Source organism: Sminthopsis crassicaudata, chromosome 1, assembly GCF_048593235.1.
Source record: "Sminthopsis crassicaudata isolate SCR6 chromosome 1, ASM4859323v1, whole genome shotgun sequence".
In the NCBI taxonomy this organism is placed as follows: domain Eukaryota; kingdom Metazoa; phylum Chordata; class Mammalia; order Dasyuromorphia; family Dasyuridae; genus Sminthopsis; species Sminthopsis crassicaudata.
Genome location: NC_133617.1, coordinates 526,356,215 through 526,374,069, shown reverse-complemented (window position 1 = coordinate 526,374,069; position 17,855 = coordinate 526,356,215). Strand labels below are relative to the sequence as shown.

Genomic DNA, 17,855 nt, shown 5'->3' with positions numbered 1-17,855 from the left:
TTTTTAAAAGATAAGTTGTTAGGTATCAGTATTTTAGGAAATTTGAATTGGAGAACATTGGAGAACAAAAATAATTCACTTGGTTTATATCATATGAAAAATATTTATCAACTTCCCTGTCTTTCACTATCACATTATACATCCATCCCCATCACAAGAATGGCAATTATACTAGTCTTTATTAGAGAAAAAGATTTGAGTCATTATTTACATAACAGATTTTTAATACATGCCAAGTAAGTTGTTCAACTCATACCTTAATCAATCAATAAAATTTCAATGGCTGCTTAGTATACATTCAGGACTCAACATATATTTCTAGCTAATTAAAATATATGACTTACCCACTGATGAAGAGCATGAGAGTGGTTCATTCATCAAATAGCTACTGAGTCCCTATTCAAGATACTGTGCTAACTACCAAGAAGAAAAAGACATCGCCTCTGCTCTCATGGAGCCTATAAAGAGACAAGAAATGTATAAGAACCTCTGGTTGCAATTAGGAATTTTGGAGCAATCTGGATTTAATTAGTACTCCAGGGGTTAAATGGAAAGATCCAGAGAGAGTGAGGATATAACAGACTACGTCTTCTTAAGCTTTTTCCACTCACGAAATTTTTGTGACACTGTGCACATAGGTATATAAAATAGGTACACAAATCAATCATTTACTGATAATGTCATAATTTTGTGACCCTCACTTTGAGTTATAAGACCCCACAGTTTAAGAAGATAGTTAATGGACAACACAAGTTTAATGCTGCCATGTATTACCACAGTCCAAAGCACCCGAGATAGGTTTGATTTTATGGCCTCTGATCAAGAGATATCCCTGATCCCGGATAAGTTCTAAGGTACCTTCCTGCTCTAAATCTAAGTATCTAGGATGGTTCTGTGAATTCCCATAATAATTCAGTACATATCACCTAGCTGATACTTACATATTCTATTTTGTATTGCTATCTTTGCCTCCCTGAAGAGACTCCAAGAACCTCAAAGAAAGAAATATCAAAATATTTTGTGTCCTCAATGCTTAACAAGATAGCCTACAAATAGTATATACTTAATAAATATTTGTATAGGCTAACAATAAATTAGCAAACACTTTTTAAAAGTTTTAAATTTTCTCTGAGATGAGTGATTTTATTACCAAGGCTTCCCATTAGAATGGAAGGATAAGAAAGGTTATTATAAAAGACAATGTCCAAAATGACATAGTAAAAACTGCCTTGGATTTTTTAAAAAATGATTTAAAATGAACAAAATCATGTAAAGTAAACTCTAACTCCATATGTTATTCATAAAGGGATCATTATTATCTGAAACAGAAAATATGAAATATTAATCAGTTTTCAATATAGTTTTATTAATTGGAAACAAATAGGATATTAGCAGATCAAAGAAATAAAATAGATTATATACTTTAGATATTTATAAAACATCAGATGGCATCAACTAATTTAGCTTGCAGACTTTGTTCTAATTCAAGGCAGAAACAAAAACAAAGTCGAAGCAAAAACAGGATAATTTGCAATATTTATAGTAATATAAGTATTTGATTTGCAATTAGTGATATAAGGTATTACTGAGGTCTTATTAAAACTACCATTCTTTAGTAATGATAAGGAAACAGATATTTATACACATACACAGAAAGCAATACAAGGATTATTTTGTAACCCAAATAACTATATAGAGGTTGTGTTGCACAGTGGATAGAGTTAAAAGATTTGGTTCCAATTCCTGTATCTGACATACTACTGGCTATATGATTCTGGGCAAGTTACTAAACTTTACAATATCCCAGCAACTGTTTAAGACTATCAAGTACAGAGCAAATGTTTATTTGCACTGGTAGCAATAGTTTCAGAAATTTCCTAGGCCGATGAAATAATACAAACAAGGAAGAAAATATTAACTAAAAAGTCATATTAGAAAAATATCAGCAAATACAATTACAGAAAAAATACAACAAAATTATAAGAAAAGAATTAATAAGACCACAGGCTTAAGACATAACTTAAGACCAAGGACCTTTTAAAATATTATATGTGACTTAATTGTTAAGTAGATTCCAATGCTTTAATCTTAGCTCGGAATCCAATGTAGAGCCACCTAGTTGCCTCTTAATGCCCTTATTTTTTTCAAAGGCACCACCACTCTTTTAGTTTTTCAGCTTTTAAACTTTGGCATCATTCTTATTCCTCACTCTCTTCCTCACCAATCCAATCAGTTGACAATCATGCTGGTTCTATCTTCACATCTCTCTTATTCAACTTACTCACTCTAATCACATTCACTACATTAGTTTAAGCCTTCATCACCTTTTGCCTAAGACTAATCATTACAAAGATCCCTTAATTGGTCTTTTGTTCATCTTTTACACTACATTCCAATTTATCTTCCTTCTACAATGCTGTCAATGTGATTTTCCTTAAGTGCAGATCTAACCACATTACTACCCTACTCAATAAATTCCTAGTATCAAATATAAACTTCATTTATTTTCTAAAGTCCTTTATAATCTTGCCAATTTGTACTTAGGCTTCATTACAGATTTTCCCTTTTTCATAGTTGACAATCCAGTCAAAATGGTTTTCCCGATATTCCTCACACATCACTCCTCTCCCATTTCTATACCTTAGCACTGGCCAATGGTAATGCCTGAATAGAGAAGAAAATCTTGTAGAAATATGTGATTGAAGTTCTGGCTCCATTTTGCAAGAATCCTTCTTCCTTCAAGATATAGTTCAAGGAGCTTCTATACAAACTCTTTTATTTCACTCTACAAGGAGCCACTGGAATTTCTTTAGAGGGAGAATTCTTATTTTTATTGATGTTTATCCCTTATTTTCTATATACCAGTTGCTCTAGTTATATCCTTTTTGACATCCAGCCTGCCATCTCTTATAGTTTTTTTAAAAAGAAGAAACTAATCAACATAATAATGATATTATTATGATCCATATGCCACACTGTACCTCATATCTGAAATGAAATAAAAGACTCAAATTCTTTATCTTAATGAGAATTAAGATTCTGGACTTCAAAGTGCTACTAATCACAATTCACAATTATTCCACTTTTCTGTATCTCAATGTCCACATTTATCTTGTCACTTTTCAACTTCATTATCATCATTCACCTTTCACCCTACACAAAAATTTCATTTTCCTCTATGACTTCAACACCTATTTTCCCTCCCTTAACCCATCTCCATCATCTTCATTGAATTTAACTAATACATAAAAATTACCTGGTGACATCACAATTCCTGTTCAAAACTATCCTTTTTAATCCTGTGACATCACAATTCCTCACTCTAAACTATAATAACAAGTTAATGGTACAACTCTCTATTATCTTTTCCATCAGTCTCTAGCTTTTCATTAACACCATATCTGACCCCTATCCTTTATTTCCTCATGTCTAAATGATAAAAAACCCAATTAGTCTCAGTGCCTACAGTACTAAAATGCCTGATTATTTCCTTGCTCAAAAAACTTCAATGGTTCCTCAATGCTTATAGAAGTTCACTCCTTATTTTGTCATTCAATAACCCCTATAATTGGACTCCAATCAAGTCTCTAATCTTCTCTCCTCTATACACATACAAGTCTACAAAATGTCCCCAGATTAAAATCCAAGCTCTGCCACTTACTAGTGACCTGGGTAACTCACCATCTCCAAGATGCAATTCTCTACATATGTAAAATAGGAATAATGATTGCATTTTTTTCTTCACAAATAATTGTGAGGCTCAAATAAGATAATATATAGATAAAACACTTTTAAAACCATCAAGTGCCATAAACATCAGCCTATATGGTTAATTGTTTTAGAGCTTTTTAAAATAAAGAAATGAGGTTACTATCTTGAAAAAAATTAGAGAACTTTGAAATTCTGAAATATTGTTACTTCAGTAGCTAAGGAATACAAAAAAGAATACAGTAGCTAAGGAACTATTATAGTTCATAATAGTTAAAATGCAATCAAACTAAAATTCAAATTTGTTAACACCAATATCAACGTCACTAATAAACAATGAACTGACTTAAATTTTTTAATAATCCAAGGTAGGCGATATATATCTATCTGAATTGAGACAATTTTTTTTCCTTTCTTTGGACTCAATTTAAATCTTTGGATGAAAAAACATACCACTCTATTGATGTGTAATTCTGCTCAGATTTGCCATAGATATTTGCTGGTATATATGCATGCTGTACCACCTTTTAAAAATTACTTATTCTTACTTTTCATTGACCCGGGAATATGACATATAGACTTGCTAATATGGAATACTTTCCCCTTGCTTCTGGTCCATTTTAGTCTTCCTTGTTTTTTAAAAATCAGATCAAGTTCTAGCTGACATTAGCCTACAGTGAGTTTCTAAATTCCTTTGAATTTCCATAGTACTTCTTATATCATTTATTAATTATTCACCGTGCACTATCTGACATTGCTAATTATTTCTTATATACATACACTATTTCATAACTGTTAGCGTTATATAATCTTCCTGGGGTCTGGGAATATTTCTTGTACTTTTGTATCTCTTTCCCCAAAGTCTCTTATAACCTAGCTCCTCACAGTTTTCCCTTTTATTACTGGATCAAAAGTTAATTACTCCACCCAATTCTATAACTAATTCCATGCCCACTTACTGCCCTACCAAACTCTATGCTGTCTAACTTGGTCTTGTAACAATGCTCTAATTCTTCCCCAAGTCAGCTACATAGCAGAGAAATCTTCTAATAGAGTAGATGACCAAGCATAGGGTTGGTGCTGGATGGAGCATTAACCTGTGACTAAAAGGAAGAACTGTTAAGTTGTGTCTCTGTTCTAAAGTGCTTAAATTCTATACCATATCAGAGGAAGCATGGGCAAAAAACATCTTCATGTGAAATAACATTGAAAGATAAGAAATAAAATTTAACCATAGAAATTTATAAGATTTTATTTTTTGTAAGGGTCACAAGACCCAATATGTTGGCTTTAACTGTTGTGAATGAATCTCCTTAGAGGCAAGGGTGCTTCTCACTGAAGAGAGATCATCGATGGTTAACATAACTAAATATGGATAAAATAGTACTAACCTTCATCAACAGAGGTTTCACAGCCCACGAGGTTGAGAAGAATGTTATCATCTTTGTCATCTACTTCACAATCCAGTAACATCCAGCTCTCCACATCGCTTTCTCCACTTTCAGAAATAGTAATCTCTTTCTCTTCATTTGAACTATCCTCTATAACCATAACTTCCTGAATAACATTAGATCTCTCTCCACGTTTAGATTTCTTATTACCTCTCTTACATTTCTTTCTAGAGAGTTCATCAGAATGCTGATCACACTGATTTTCCAATATCTGGTTTCCTCTGTTCTTTCTTTTACATCGGTAGATACTATCTTCATCAGACAAAGAGATGACCTCTGAACCATCTGATATCTGGATGACATCAGTATCTGAAAGAACAATTAAGTTCTTCTGATTTGTCTTTTTAATATTCAATGATTCAGGATCCTCTGAGCTCTTTTCTTCATTGTCTTCCTCCCTAGTGATATCACCAAGGTCCTGTGCATAATGTACTTGACCATAAAGTTGAAATTCCACTTCACTATCAACACTCAGTTCACTGGATGATTCATCTCGGTAAAGGTCATCTTCATATGCTTCTATATTCTCAAACCCACCAAACATCATGAAAAAGCAGCGACCTTAATGCTGTAAAAGACAGTATCATACAAAGGACGTGAGTGTTTAGAAAAATGGGGTCAAATTTAAGAAATATAAAGTCACATCATTATAAAAGCAAAAGCAGAAAAATCTGGTAATCCTGAGAATTAATCTTTTTAATAATTTTTAAAAATTAAAAAATATTATGGCTACATTAAATATATACATTTCTTATACCTTTATGCACTGATACCTAATATTCTCAATAATAAATAAATAACAAAATGCTGTAAAAATATTTAAATGTTACATAAGAAAATATCCACTAGCAACACTGGAAGTTTAACAAGGGTTTCATAGAGTTATAAGTGGAAGGGGTCTAGAAAATATCTAATCAAGTACCTTCATTTAAATTATAAAACTGAGATTGAAAGAGTACCTTATTCATCTACAGGTAATATAAAAGCAAGCATGGATCTGGACCCATGGCTTCTACCTCCAAACTCTTATTTTATATATGTATATATACCATATACTTCTTTTTAGTGATCATCAAGAAGAAAGCAATTCAGACTATTCCATTAAGATCACCACTTTCCTCATTAGAAACACCAATCACTGAAATAGGAGAAAGAGACTTTAGAGGCCATGTGGCTCAACCTCCTTATTTTACAGTTCTGGAAACTGAGGTCCACAGATAGTGGAGAAGATCTAAATCCAAGTCTGCCTCCAGAACCAATGTTCTTTCCACATTGTCTCCTTAAGCATTTAAGTGTTAAGCACCAAGAATACAAATGCAAAAGCGAAGACAATAAGGGAGAAAATGCCCACAAAAAGGAATCATTTCAGAAATGAAGGCTTTGAGGAAGAAGCACACACAGACAAAACAAGGTAACCCTAGAATAGATGAAAGTAGGAAATAAAATAATGATTGGTTAGGGCTGAAATTAGTAGGCTTAAGTGCCATGTACTAATTGGGATAGCAGGGGCTCAAGAGTAGAAGTTCCAGTGATAAAGGATACAGGGTAAGATCTCTGATTTGGCAACAAGATAGATGGTAAAGTACCCAGCATAGTAAGTAGGGACGATAACAAAAGTAAAATTTTTTAAAGAATTGTAATGAAGTAGAATTAACTCACTAGAGTCACTGTTAGTGTTCATCATGCTGTGACCCAAACACTAAGAAAATAACTTAAAACTGGCCCTTCACTTTTTTCCTTCCTTTCTTTTTTATTAACCCCTAAATCATCCTCCCTCCTTTTGTAATCAGTGTAGTTCTCCTAAAAAGTCTTTGTCTTGTCCCCAACACCACCAGCCCTTATACAATAAGGAGAGGAAACAGGGAAGCAATCCTTTAAATATGCTTATATCCAAATTCTTCAATCTACCCAATTCTCAAGAACTACTCCTCCATTGCATCTCAGCTACATATTGAGATACTTACATCCTGGATAATGCCATCTCCGGTGGATTCCAATTCCATATCATTAAACTCCAAAATTCCTTTATCTGATCATAAATTACTATAACTTTGTCTTTCTCTCTGCTTATAATCCTTAATATTGTTCTTTGTCTTCATTAGAGCCTGCAATTCTTCTACCCTCAATGCTTTATCAGACACTTTTACTCCTGCAGTAGCTACACTCTCACTTTTCCAATTTCAAGGCAATCCTCTCCTTTTAAATTTCTTGCCCGTTATTCTATCATTGATCACACTTTGTCAAATCACAACCCTGGATTACTTATCTCCTTCACTTGCATTCACATTCAGCTAAAGGAAAATGAAATCACAAAGCCATACTGATTGGGTTCACTATAAATTTGTTATCAAATCTCAATTGTAAGACAATCTATTATTCTATTCAAAAATTTTTTCTCACACTTACTATAACTACTATTCCAAACCCCAAGACTCTTCAGTTTCTCCACAGAATCTTTCGTTTTCAATTTCTCAGCTAAAAGCCTTGCCTCATAAACCATTTCACAAGAGGTCCTTCTCATCTCCTCAACTCTGTTCATTTTCATATTGTTCCCCACTACCTCTTCCTCCACCAGTCTCTGATGAAGTGGTGGTCCTTCTCTTTGCAGTCAAATGTTCCCACAAGCACTGTTGATCCCAACTCTTACTATCTTCCCAACAGATTACCTGCCAGCATCATATACCCCTCGCTAGTCTTCAACTCTCCCAATCTAATGGCTCGCTCTTTCCACCCACACTCATGTCTAAACCATCTTCAAAAAATCCTCACTTAATCCTACCATCTCCACTATCATCCTATATTTCTGCTTCCTTTTTGACCAAATGCCTTCAAAGAATATTACAGTCAGTACTTGACTTCCTCTCCTCTTACTCTCTTCTAAACCATCTGAAACGAGATCTCTAACCTCATAATTCAACTCCAACTACTCTCTCCAAAGCTACCAATGACCTCCAAATTGCTAAATCTAATGGGTTTTTCTTGATCTTCATCCATAGCAACCTCTTTACAGCTCCTCTTTACAGGGGCTGACACTACTTAACTATTCTCTCTCTGGCTTCTCCTTCTATCCAACTGCTTTTTCTCAGTCTTCTTTTCTAACACTCTTTTCAAATCCATCATCAATTCATATGAGTGTCATTATCATCATTAAAGAGATGATTTCCAGACCTACAGATTCAGTTCAATCTCTCCTCAGAGCTCCAATCTCATCTTTAAGATATTTCAAACTAGATATCCCACAGACATCTCGATCTCAACATATCCAAATTAGAACTTATCTTTTCCATCAAACCGTCATCTTCCATGCTTCCCTATTATAAGGGCAAGACTGACCACCTACTCACCTATGTTAGCAACTTTCCTGTCGTCCTTGACCACACATTCTCACTCACCATCAAATATGCAATCAGTTGTTGCCAATTGTGTCATTTCTACCTTTATGATATCTTTCCTATACTTCCTTTCCCTTAAAACAGCACGCTACTTCAAACCTTCATTCCCCCGTCCCTTAGACCACTGCAACATCCTTACAATTGGTCTCCCCTTCCTCAAGTCTCATTCTACTTCAATCCATCCTGCAAAGAATTGCCAAACTTATTTCTAAAGTTCAGTTCTTACCTTGTCAGTTCCTCTATTCACTTAAATCCAGTAGTTCCCTATCAACTCTAGGAACAAATATACAGTCTTCTGGTTAGCACATAAGATCCTTTACAACTTGGCTCCTTCCTACCTTTTCAGTCTTTTTATACTCTTATTTCATCTATATATTCTCTAGCAAAGTTTCTTAAACTATAGGTTGTGACCTTCTATGGGGGTCTAGTAACTGAATGTGGAGGTAATAAAAAATTTGGCAACTGTAAATATTCTGTTGTCTCTAGATTATAATCCTTCTCTGGGAGGAGGTTTCTTTTCAGTAAATCCTTTTCTCTGTGAGCAGGTTTCTTGGGAGGCTTCTGGAGCCTCCAGCCAGAGGGAAGGTAGACGTGAGAATGAAATCTTGACTCTGAATCTCCTAGAGTGTGGGAATTCTGCCTCCAAGAGTGTGGGAAGTCTTTTCCTCGACCTTTACCAGACTGATTCTTTCCAGACTGCCTTCTCTCCCAGAGAATGGGCTTGTTAGTACTCCAGGAGCTTGTGGGAACTACTTACAACCAATGAACTTGCTCCTTTTAAAGGTGTAAACTCCTTTAGAGGTGTAAACTCCTTTCCAGAAGTCTAAAGGTATAAACTGCTTTTAAAGGTGTGAACTAAAGGTGTGAACCCTGAGCTAGAGAATTGTTAAGTATGGACTTAGCACCTAGTAAGAAACTAACAGGCAACAGTAAAAGGTATCAAATATTCCACCAAGTTTTTTAATTCTTTCTGTAAAAATAAACAAGCACATCCATCTATTATGCAAATTTGCTTCCATCTTTAATAAAAGGTAAAATGATAAGTATACCAAAGAAATATTTTGAAATTAACTTGATTATAAGTAAATGTTTGATTTGTACACATACTTTATATATACAAACATATAAAGTATGTGTATAAATCAAACATTTACTGAGTCCCATAAAAACTTCTCAGTTAAAAAGGAGTCAAAAGTCTCTTCACTGACTTGGTTCAAATTCAATTGGTTCCCTATTTCTCCAGGATCAACTACAAAATTCTCTGGCGCTGAAAAATTTAATCCCCTGCTATCTTTTGTCTTCTTACACTACTTCTAGCCATACTCTTTGAGTCAGAAGAAACATTAGCTTCTCAGCTATTCCCCAAATAAGATAGAGAAAATGTCCAGAGGCAAGAATGAACTAACTGTCCGTCCAGCCTAGAAAATTCTCTCTCCTAATATCTACCTAAGATCTCTCTGGTTCTCTTAAGATCCAATTAAAATTCCATCTATTACCATCTTTTTTCCCAATCTCTTTCAATACTAGTACATTCCTTCTGTTAATTATTTATTATTTATATTTATTTGTCTGCTGTCTTCTCCATTAGACTGTAAACTCCTAGGGGACAGGCACTGTCTTTTGCCCCTGTTTCTCCAGTGCTTAGCATAGTGCTTGACACACAATAGATACTTAAGTAGTAAATACTGATTGGTTTTAAATCTGGCTTTGGACAATAAACAATTTATGATCTTGGACAAATCACTTAACCTCTATTTGCCTCAGCTTCTCCAAATGTAAAACAGGGACAATAATAGCACCTACCTCCCAGGGTTATCATGAGGATCAAATCACATATTTGTAAGGTATTTAGCACAGTGCATAGCACTTACTAGGGGATTAATAAATGTTCTCTTCTTTCCACCACGCCATGCTAAATCAACTACTCAGTTACAAATGAGATATATGAATTACACATTTCTGCCACTTAAAATAACCAAAATATAAATACTATTAGGGAAAGAGGTAATGATTAATCACCAAATTCTTTAGTGAAAATATCAGGGAGATTTTATATTCTGACAATGTTTTTGTTTTGTATTTTTCCAAAGAAGCAAACCAATTTATACTTTTTTTCCAGGTAAAGCTTGGAGAATACTTGTAATACTAGCCTCTGCTAGCTTCTGCTAATTTATGCATCTTAAAATGCTACAAATACAGGAGCAAACCCTTTTCATTCTTTAGAAAACTTAATCTTTTTAAAAATCAAAAATTATGCTTTATTTAAAGTTCACATGGGATTCATAAGACTATGTAACAAAGAAAAAATTAAATACCTAAATTACAAACTTAAAATTTTAAATTCCTCTTGGAATACTCCTAAAGGGAAAGGATTAAGAATATAGCCATAGGCACACCCATGTATTTATGCCAAAAGGTAAACTACAGTCACATTATAAGATCTGCTAAACCTCCTATCTGAGCCTGTTACAGAAACACTGGAAAATAAATTTAACATTTGGGCCCCTGTGGCCTTTGATTAAGAGGATTTGTATCTTCCATACTAGAAAGCTGTGTTCACCAGAACTTGCAATCTGTTTAGTAGATATATGCTGGCTCAGAGATTTGCCTGAGGCTTTTTTAGTGGAGTTATAACTCTAATTAAATTCAAATGTATTTAATTTGCTTTAAGAAAAACTTTCATAGAAGTATATAAAATGTTTATCATTTGCTCCAGACTCTTCTTGATAAATGTGAAGAATTCCCAATACTTTCCTAACTAATCAGAAGGATCCTTATTTGTAGAGGGATGTGGAGGGCATAAAATAAGCCTTTTTTTCCCATTTGCTTTTTGTCAAGCTATAAAATTACACTGTTTAAACACCTAAAATGGCCTTAAAGGTATATCATTTTCTTGAAGAAGAACAATAACAGAGACCATAATGGAACAGTAATTCTTAGTTTGGAGGAAAAATCTATAGCAAAGTTAATTTTTTAAAAAGTCTCCATTTATGTACATTCCATTTTAATGTCCTCGGATTCTTAGGTACTAGTACTACATGATAAAAATAAATACATGATTATCACAGGATTCTAGGTAGTACAAATATTTTGAAATCAATAAGGCCTCAACTGCCTAAGGAAACTAATATAGAATGCTGCTTAACAGCAAACACTCAAGGAACAATAAAAATGGAAAGCAAGTTCTCAAGTTTTCCAAAGCACAAATTTCTAGATCAGTGAAATAGAAAAGATTATTCAATTAAAAGTGAGTGGACACTCATTATTTGCAACTTGAATATAAGAAAAACTACACAATCCAACTTATATAAATTTACACAGATTTTCAGTAGTAATCTCTAAAGTCACTTTCAGCTCTAAAATGTTATCCTATAATCCTCTGCTTATTTTCCATTACAAATCCAAAAAGCAAAATGTACATTTTGCTACATTTTCCCATAGAAACAATTTGATACAACTATCTATCCATGTGAACCTTTATTATATGGACCTTTCGAATGGAAGCAAATCCAACCATAAGGCAAATGGTCTAAAGTTAAAGTAAACTGCAAATTTATTTTTTAAAAAGATGAATATGCATAAGTGTCCGTGGCTTCTTTTTATCCTAAAACTTCTGATATATTAAGCATGACAGCAGATCTCAAACCACAAAAATTATCTCTGATATTATTATTCAGGCTTAAGTAATTCCTGAAAGGGGTGAAAACCTCAAAATTCATGTTAAAAGTGACCATAAAAAGAGGAAAGACGAAAAAAATAAGATCTTGAGGGTAATAAACAAATGGGGCTAAACTAGTTTAATATCACAAATGCCTATGAAAATCATGACTGCTCCAAAGGCATACTCCTTCCTCGAAATGTCTCCACCACTTCCTTTCATCTCTTCAGGATTACTAGGCAATCCTCTTAATTCTTCAATCGCCCATAACTACCCCTTCCAAAAAAAAAAAAAAACAAAACCTATTATTTGATTAGGGTGTCATTCTGTTCCTTGACCTTTAATACATTAAAGTGTTCCCAAAGCAGCAAGTGAATTTAACAGGAGAAAAATTAAGCACAAAAGGAAGATACCAAATAAAGATTCAGGATCTCCTAAATGGTTTTTGTTTGTTGAGTTTTTTTCATTTCAGCAGCGGGAAAAATCCGTCTCGGAAATTTTCCATTACTACCGCTGTACCTTACGATGATTAATTGCAACTGATCTCTAGCACATTTCCCCTTAAGTCAATTTCAATTTCGAGGGATGCAACTGGTGTCTGGGAAAACCCAGTCTGGCATGGGATCCCACTACAAAGGTCTTAAATTCTAGAAATGACCACCGTCCCTAAAACCTTCCCGACAGCCGCCCCGGGACAGCTCCGGGCTGAGATCACTGCTGGAGCCCCCTGATCCTGCAGCCGGGGCAGAGGGAGGCCCAGCTGGAAGCCGAGCGCTGGGGTTCGGAACCCAGGCCCCCCACCCCCCAACACAACATTCCGGGGGCGGGGTGAAGGGAGGTACCAGAGCCCACGCCCCGCCCCGCTTCCCCCGGAGCTCCGTGAGAGAAACGGTCCCCGCGAGAAGGCTACGTGGAGGCCGCCTCCGCCGCCGTGGGCCAGGCGCGGGCCGGGCCGTGGGGGAGGGCACGGCCGGGAGGCCGAGCGATGACTGACGGATGGCCGGGGACAGCGGAGGGGCGGGAGGGTGAGGAAAGAGCACGTGCACATCCCCGAGCCAGGACCCCTTCGGAGGCGGACCGGGCCCGTCACATACTCACTGCCGCAGCTGCGACCAGGAAGCACCAACCAGGAACCGAATCGCTTAGAGGAACGGAGAGGGCGGGGACAACCTCATGAGGGAGGAGCCTCGCGCACGTATTACGGCTTAGGAGACGTACTTCCGGGGGAAGGGAGGGATAAAAGGGCATTTTCTGCGCATGCGTAGTTATGTGCGTTTCCTCCCACCCCTTCTTCCAAACTCTCCTCCCTTTTCCCCATTCCTAACCTCCCCCCGCTCTTTGGACCCCTTTCCCTTTCCGCTTCTTTGACTCCTAGCGTTTCTTCACCCCAGAGCCTAGAGGTCTCAGGAGGCGCTGTCCACGAGACAGCCTCCGAGAGTCCTTGATCCGGAGCGTAGGCAGCCGTCATTGTTGCGCGTGGCTATGGGGATTCGCTCTCTCTAGGAGGAGACTGAGGTTGGGACTAGCTAGAGGAATGGGATGACGACCGAGGCTTCCACCACCGACTTCAGTTCCCATTATATAGCCCGAGAGACGCCCCTCCCCCACCCCCGGCTCCCTAACCTAGAGTAGTCCGGGATCTTTGTCCTAAAGGAGGAGAGGAATGCCGAGGGTGATTGGGATCACAGTGAAATCAGAAACATCACCTTTTCACGTCATTCTATCCTGGGCCAGTGGCCAATTGAAGGAATTCTCTCTGTCTCACATGCGGAGGAGCGGTCTGGCTTTTGTTAGTTAGGGGGCTTTGGGCGATTTGGGTCCCTTTTGAAATTCCTCTAAGTATAGAGAAATCCTATATATTATTTCTTAATATTGAAACTTAAGGCTTAGTAACAATTAAACTTAAAGTTATGATTGAAAAACCATGTTACTAAATTGTGAATTGAATGAGCGTCCAACTCAGTTCATTCACCTGCCAGAAACCGGACTGTGGTTTGAGATTATTCAATCGATCCATGGACACTTATTAAGCATCTACTGTATGCTAGGCGCTAAGTTAAACCCTAGAGAAACAAGCAAAAGACAGTTACAGCTCTCACAGAACTTAAAATGTAAGGGGAGAGACAACAGGTAAACAAATATATTCAAAACAAGTTATCCGCAGATACTGGACTTAATCAAAAGAAGGAGTGCGCTGGAATTAAGAGGGATTGGGAAGACTTGCAGTAAAAAAAGATTGGGATTTTAGGAAGATCAGGAGGGCAACTAGATTGCAAGGCTTTGAATCAGGAAGACTCATCTTCACAAGTTCAAAACCAGACTCTTAACAAGCTATGTGTGATCCTGGACAAATCATTTAATGCTGTTTGCCTCAGTTTCCTCATCTGTAAAAGGAGCTGCAGAAGAAAATGGCAAACGACTTCAATATCTTTGCCAAGAAAACCCCAAGAGTGGGACACTATTGAATAATGGTAAAAGAGGTCAGTTGGCAGAGCAGAGAAAAAAATTCTACATCACTTAAGTCTTCTTTTCAGTCAGAAATATATAACAGCTCCTTAAACTCTGGGTTGTGATCCCTTATGGGGTCAAGTAACTGAATGTGGAGGTCACAAAATTACAACTTGTTCTCAGTAAATATTTGATTTGTGTACGTATTTTATATGCCTATATACCCAGAGTCACTTAAAAATTTCTCAGCAGAAAAGAGGTCAAAAATGGAAAAAATTTTAGAAGCTTGATATATAGAAGTATCTTATTGAATTCACTTCAGTATCTACTATCTTCCCAGCACCAGAGCTATGAGCAGGAATTACAAACAAACAAATTAGTCTCTGCCCAATTAGGAGCATAGACACTTGTATCAGACTCTAAATTCAAATTTAGGTCCTCTGACTGTGGAGCCATTATTTCCACTGCAAATATCCTTACCCACAGATGTTCCTAAAAGCATTTTTTTTCCTCTTTTGTACCATTGAATCCTCCCAAGTTATCTTGGGATTTACTGACTAGATTTCTTTCTTAAAGATCATGCCTTAAACCTAAAACAATCTGATTTCTCATTGGCCAACAATGATCCTAGGCCAAGTCCCATTTGGCTATTGTTTGGGTTCTCATTGACTCAGATTGAATCATCTGTGCTTTGGCTAGAAACTCTTTTTTTTGGCTAGAGTCTTTCCCTTCCAGATTCATTCATTCATTTAGATTTTTTGGATTAGGTGAAAGAGATTATGTTCTCAATTCTGCCTTGCCTTAACCAGTGAATGAGTGCAGCTTCAGTCAAATTGAAACTTGTTGAAAACCTTAGTAAAAAGGTCAAGGTCTCTCATTTTATCCACAGTCATCTCCAGTCACTTGATCTATATCTTGATATTGGACCCAAATGGCTCTGGATGGGAAAGTGAGGCCGGTGACCTTGCACAGTCCTCCCCCACTCAAATCCAATTCACTTTTATGTTATCACATCACCTCCCTGATATCATGGTCCTCTTTGAGAATGAAGGACAAACAACATTTCCACTGTACTTCTTATACCAGTTCCATCACTCTATAACACATTGTTAATACATCTTTTCCCTGAACCATTAATCTATTCCCTTTTCTAATCTGTCTCATGTATATAAGGCTTGTCTTCTCAAGATTATAAACTCAGGAAGTCATGGACTATAAAATGAACCCTATTTTACTTTGCAATTCATTACAAATCCAAACAATATACATATTAGGTACTCAATAAATAATTTTTGATTCACCTGGAAAGTATTTTACAATCAATATTTTTCATGATCTAAGCATTTGGCACCCTTTTTGCTGCTTAATCTGGAATGCTTATGCTATAACATTTGAATGCAGTATAAGTGAATGTTTATAGCATCACTTTTTGTTAAGATTCTTATAAGGTGCTAAGTCACTGGAATGGATATGATTATCTAATTTAGCATGGTACTTAACAATTCTCTAGTTCAGTAATATATTTACTAGAATTCCATGAGATTCATACTTTTAAGAGAGCATACTTTTAAGGAGCTCCCACAAGCCCACTCTTGGAAGCGGAGTCTGATTCCCACACTCTAGGAGAGTGAAGATTTCATTCCAACTTCGATGTTCATGCTGGCTGGAGACACTCGGACAAGAGCTCTCGGCAACGAAAGAGAGAGAGAGAGGCCTCTAAGAAAGGTAGCTGAGCTCCAAGTGAAGGAGACGAAATTTGAAGGAGAAAATAAAAGATCTGGAGATGAGATTTGGAAAGAGACAGTAAAGGACTTTAACTCCTGACTGCATTTTGGGATTATTGAACTGAACTGAAAGGAAGACTGCCTCCAGAAGTGCCCCAAGAAACCCTGTTCCCAGAGAACAATTACAATTTAGAGAAGAAAACACCAGAATTATTCATCAAAAAAATGCAAATTAAGACAACCCTAAGATACCACTACATACGTCTCAGATTGGCTAGGATGACAGGAGAAGATAATGAGGAATGTAGGAGGGGATATGGGAAAACTGGGACACTGATACATTGTTGGTGGAACTGTGAATACATCCAGCCATTTTGGAGAGCAATTTGGAACTATGCTCAAAAAGTTATCAAGCTGTGCATACCCTTTGATCTAGCAGTGTTACTACTGGGCTTATATCCCGGAGAGAGATAAAGAAGGAAAAGAGACCCAGCTGTGCAAAAATTGGCAGCCCTCTTTGAAGTGGCTAGAAACTGGAAATTGAATGGATGCCCATCAATTGGAGAATGGCTGAATAAATTGTGATATATGAATGTTATAGGATATCATTGTTCTGTAAGAAATGACCATCAGGATGCTTTCAGAAAGGCCTGGAGAGACTTACATGAACTGATGTTGAGTGAAATGAGCAGGACCAGGAGATAATTATACACTTCAGCAACAACAACAATACTATATGATGATAAATTCTGATGTACCTGCCTCTCTTCTACAATGAGATGAACCAAATCAGTTCCGTTTATTCAATAATGAAGAGAACCAGCTACATCCAGTGAAAGAACTCTGGGAAATGAGTGTGAACCACAAGATAGCATTTCCATTCCCTCTATTTTTGTCCGCTTGCATTTTTTATTTCATTCTCAGGTTAATTTTCCCTTATTTCTAAGCCCAATTTTTCTTGTGCAGCAAAATAACTGTATGGATATATATTCATATATTGTGTTTAACATATACTTTAACATATTTAACATGTATTGGCCTATCTGCCATCTAGGGGAGGAGGTGGGGGGAAGGAGGGGAAAAGTTGGAACAGAAGTTTTTGCAAGAATCAATGCTGAAAAATTACCCATACATATATCTTGTAAATAAAAAGATATATTAAAAAAATTAAAAAGAAAAGAGGTGAAATGATATGACGAGAGAATCTTGTCTTAAGTCATGAAGATAAGGAATGGAAAGCTCCCCTGAAGAGGAGAAAAGAACCATTGAATTCTTGGAACTAAAACCAAATATGAGAGTCTTTCTGAATAGTAAGGAGATGCTTATTATCTAAGTTATGGTAAAATAGATTCACATGCTCTGTCAGGTAAGAAATAATCCAGTATGAGTAATAGGAAAAAGAGAAGGATAGTATTTCATTCTCTGTTAGAATATAAGCTCCTTCTTATCAGGTTTGGTTTTTTTTTTCTTTGTA

The 17,855-nt window shown here is 36.3% G+C and overlaps 1 protein-coding gene across 3 annotated transcripts in view; it reads right to left on the bottom strand.

Moving 5' to 3' along the window:
* Window positions 1-13,616, bottom strand: part of ZCCHC7 (zinc finger CCHC-type containing 7) — a 269,021-nt gene extending 255,405 nt beyond the window's left edge. For 2 of the 3 annotated variants that reach the window (XM_074281762.1, XM_074281764.1), the window contains exons 1-2: window positions 13,308-13,616; window positions 5,100-5,727 (exon numbers count right to left, since the gene is read on the bottom strand). In XM_074281762.1, the coding sequence (XP_074137863.1) occupies window positions 5,100-5,706 (607 nt within the window). In that variant the 5' untranslated portion in view covers window positions 5,707-5,727; window positions 13,308-13,616. Of the gene's footprint in view, window positions 1-5,099; window positions 5,728-13,303 lie in introns of all 3 variants that reach the window. The other variant, XM_074281763.1, reaches the window with a different exon arrangement.
* Window positions 13,617-17,855: the final 4,239 nt, after the last annotated feature.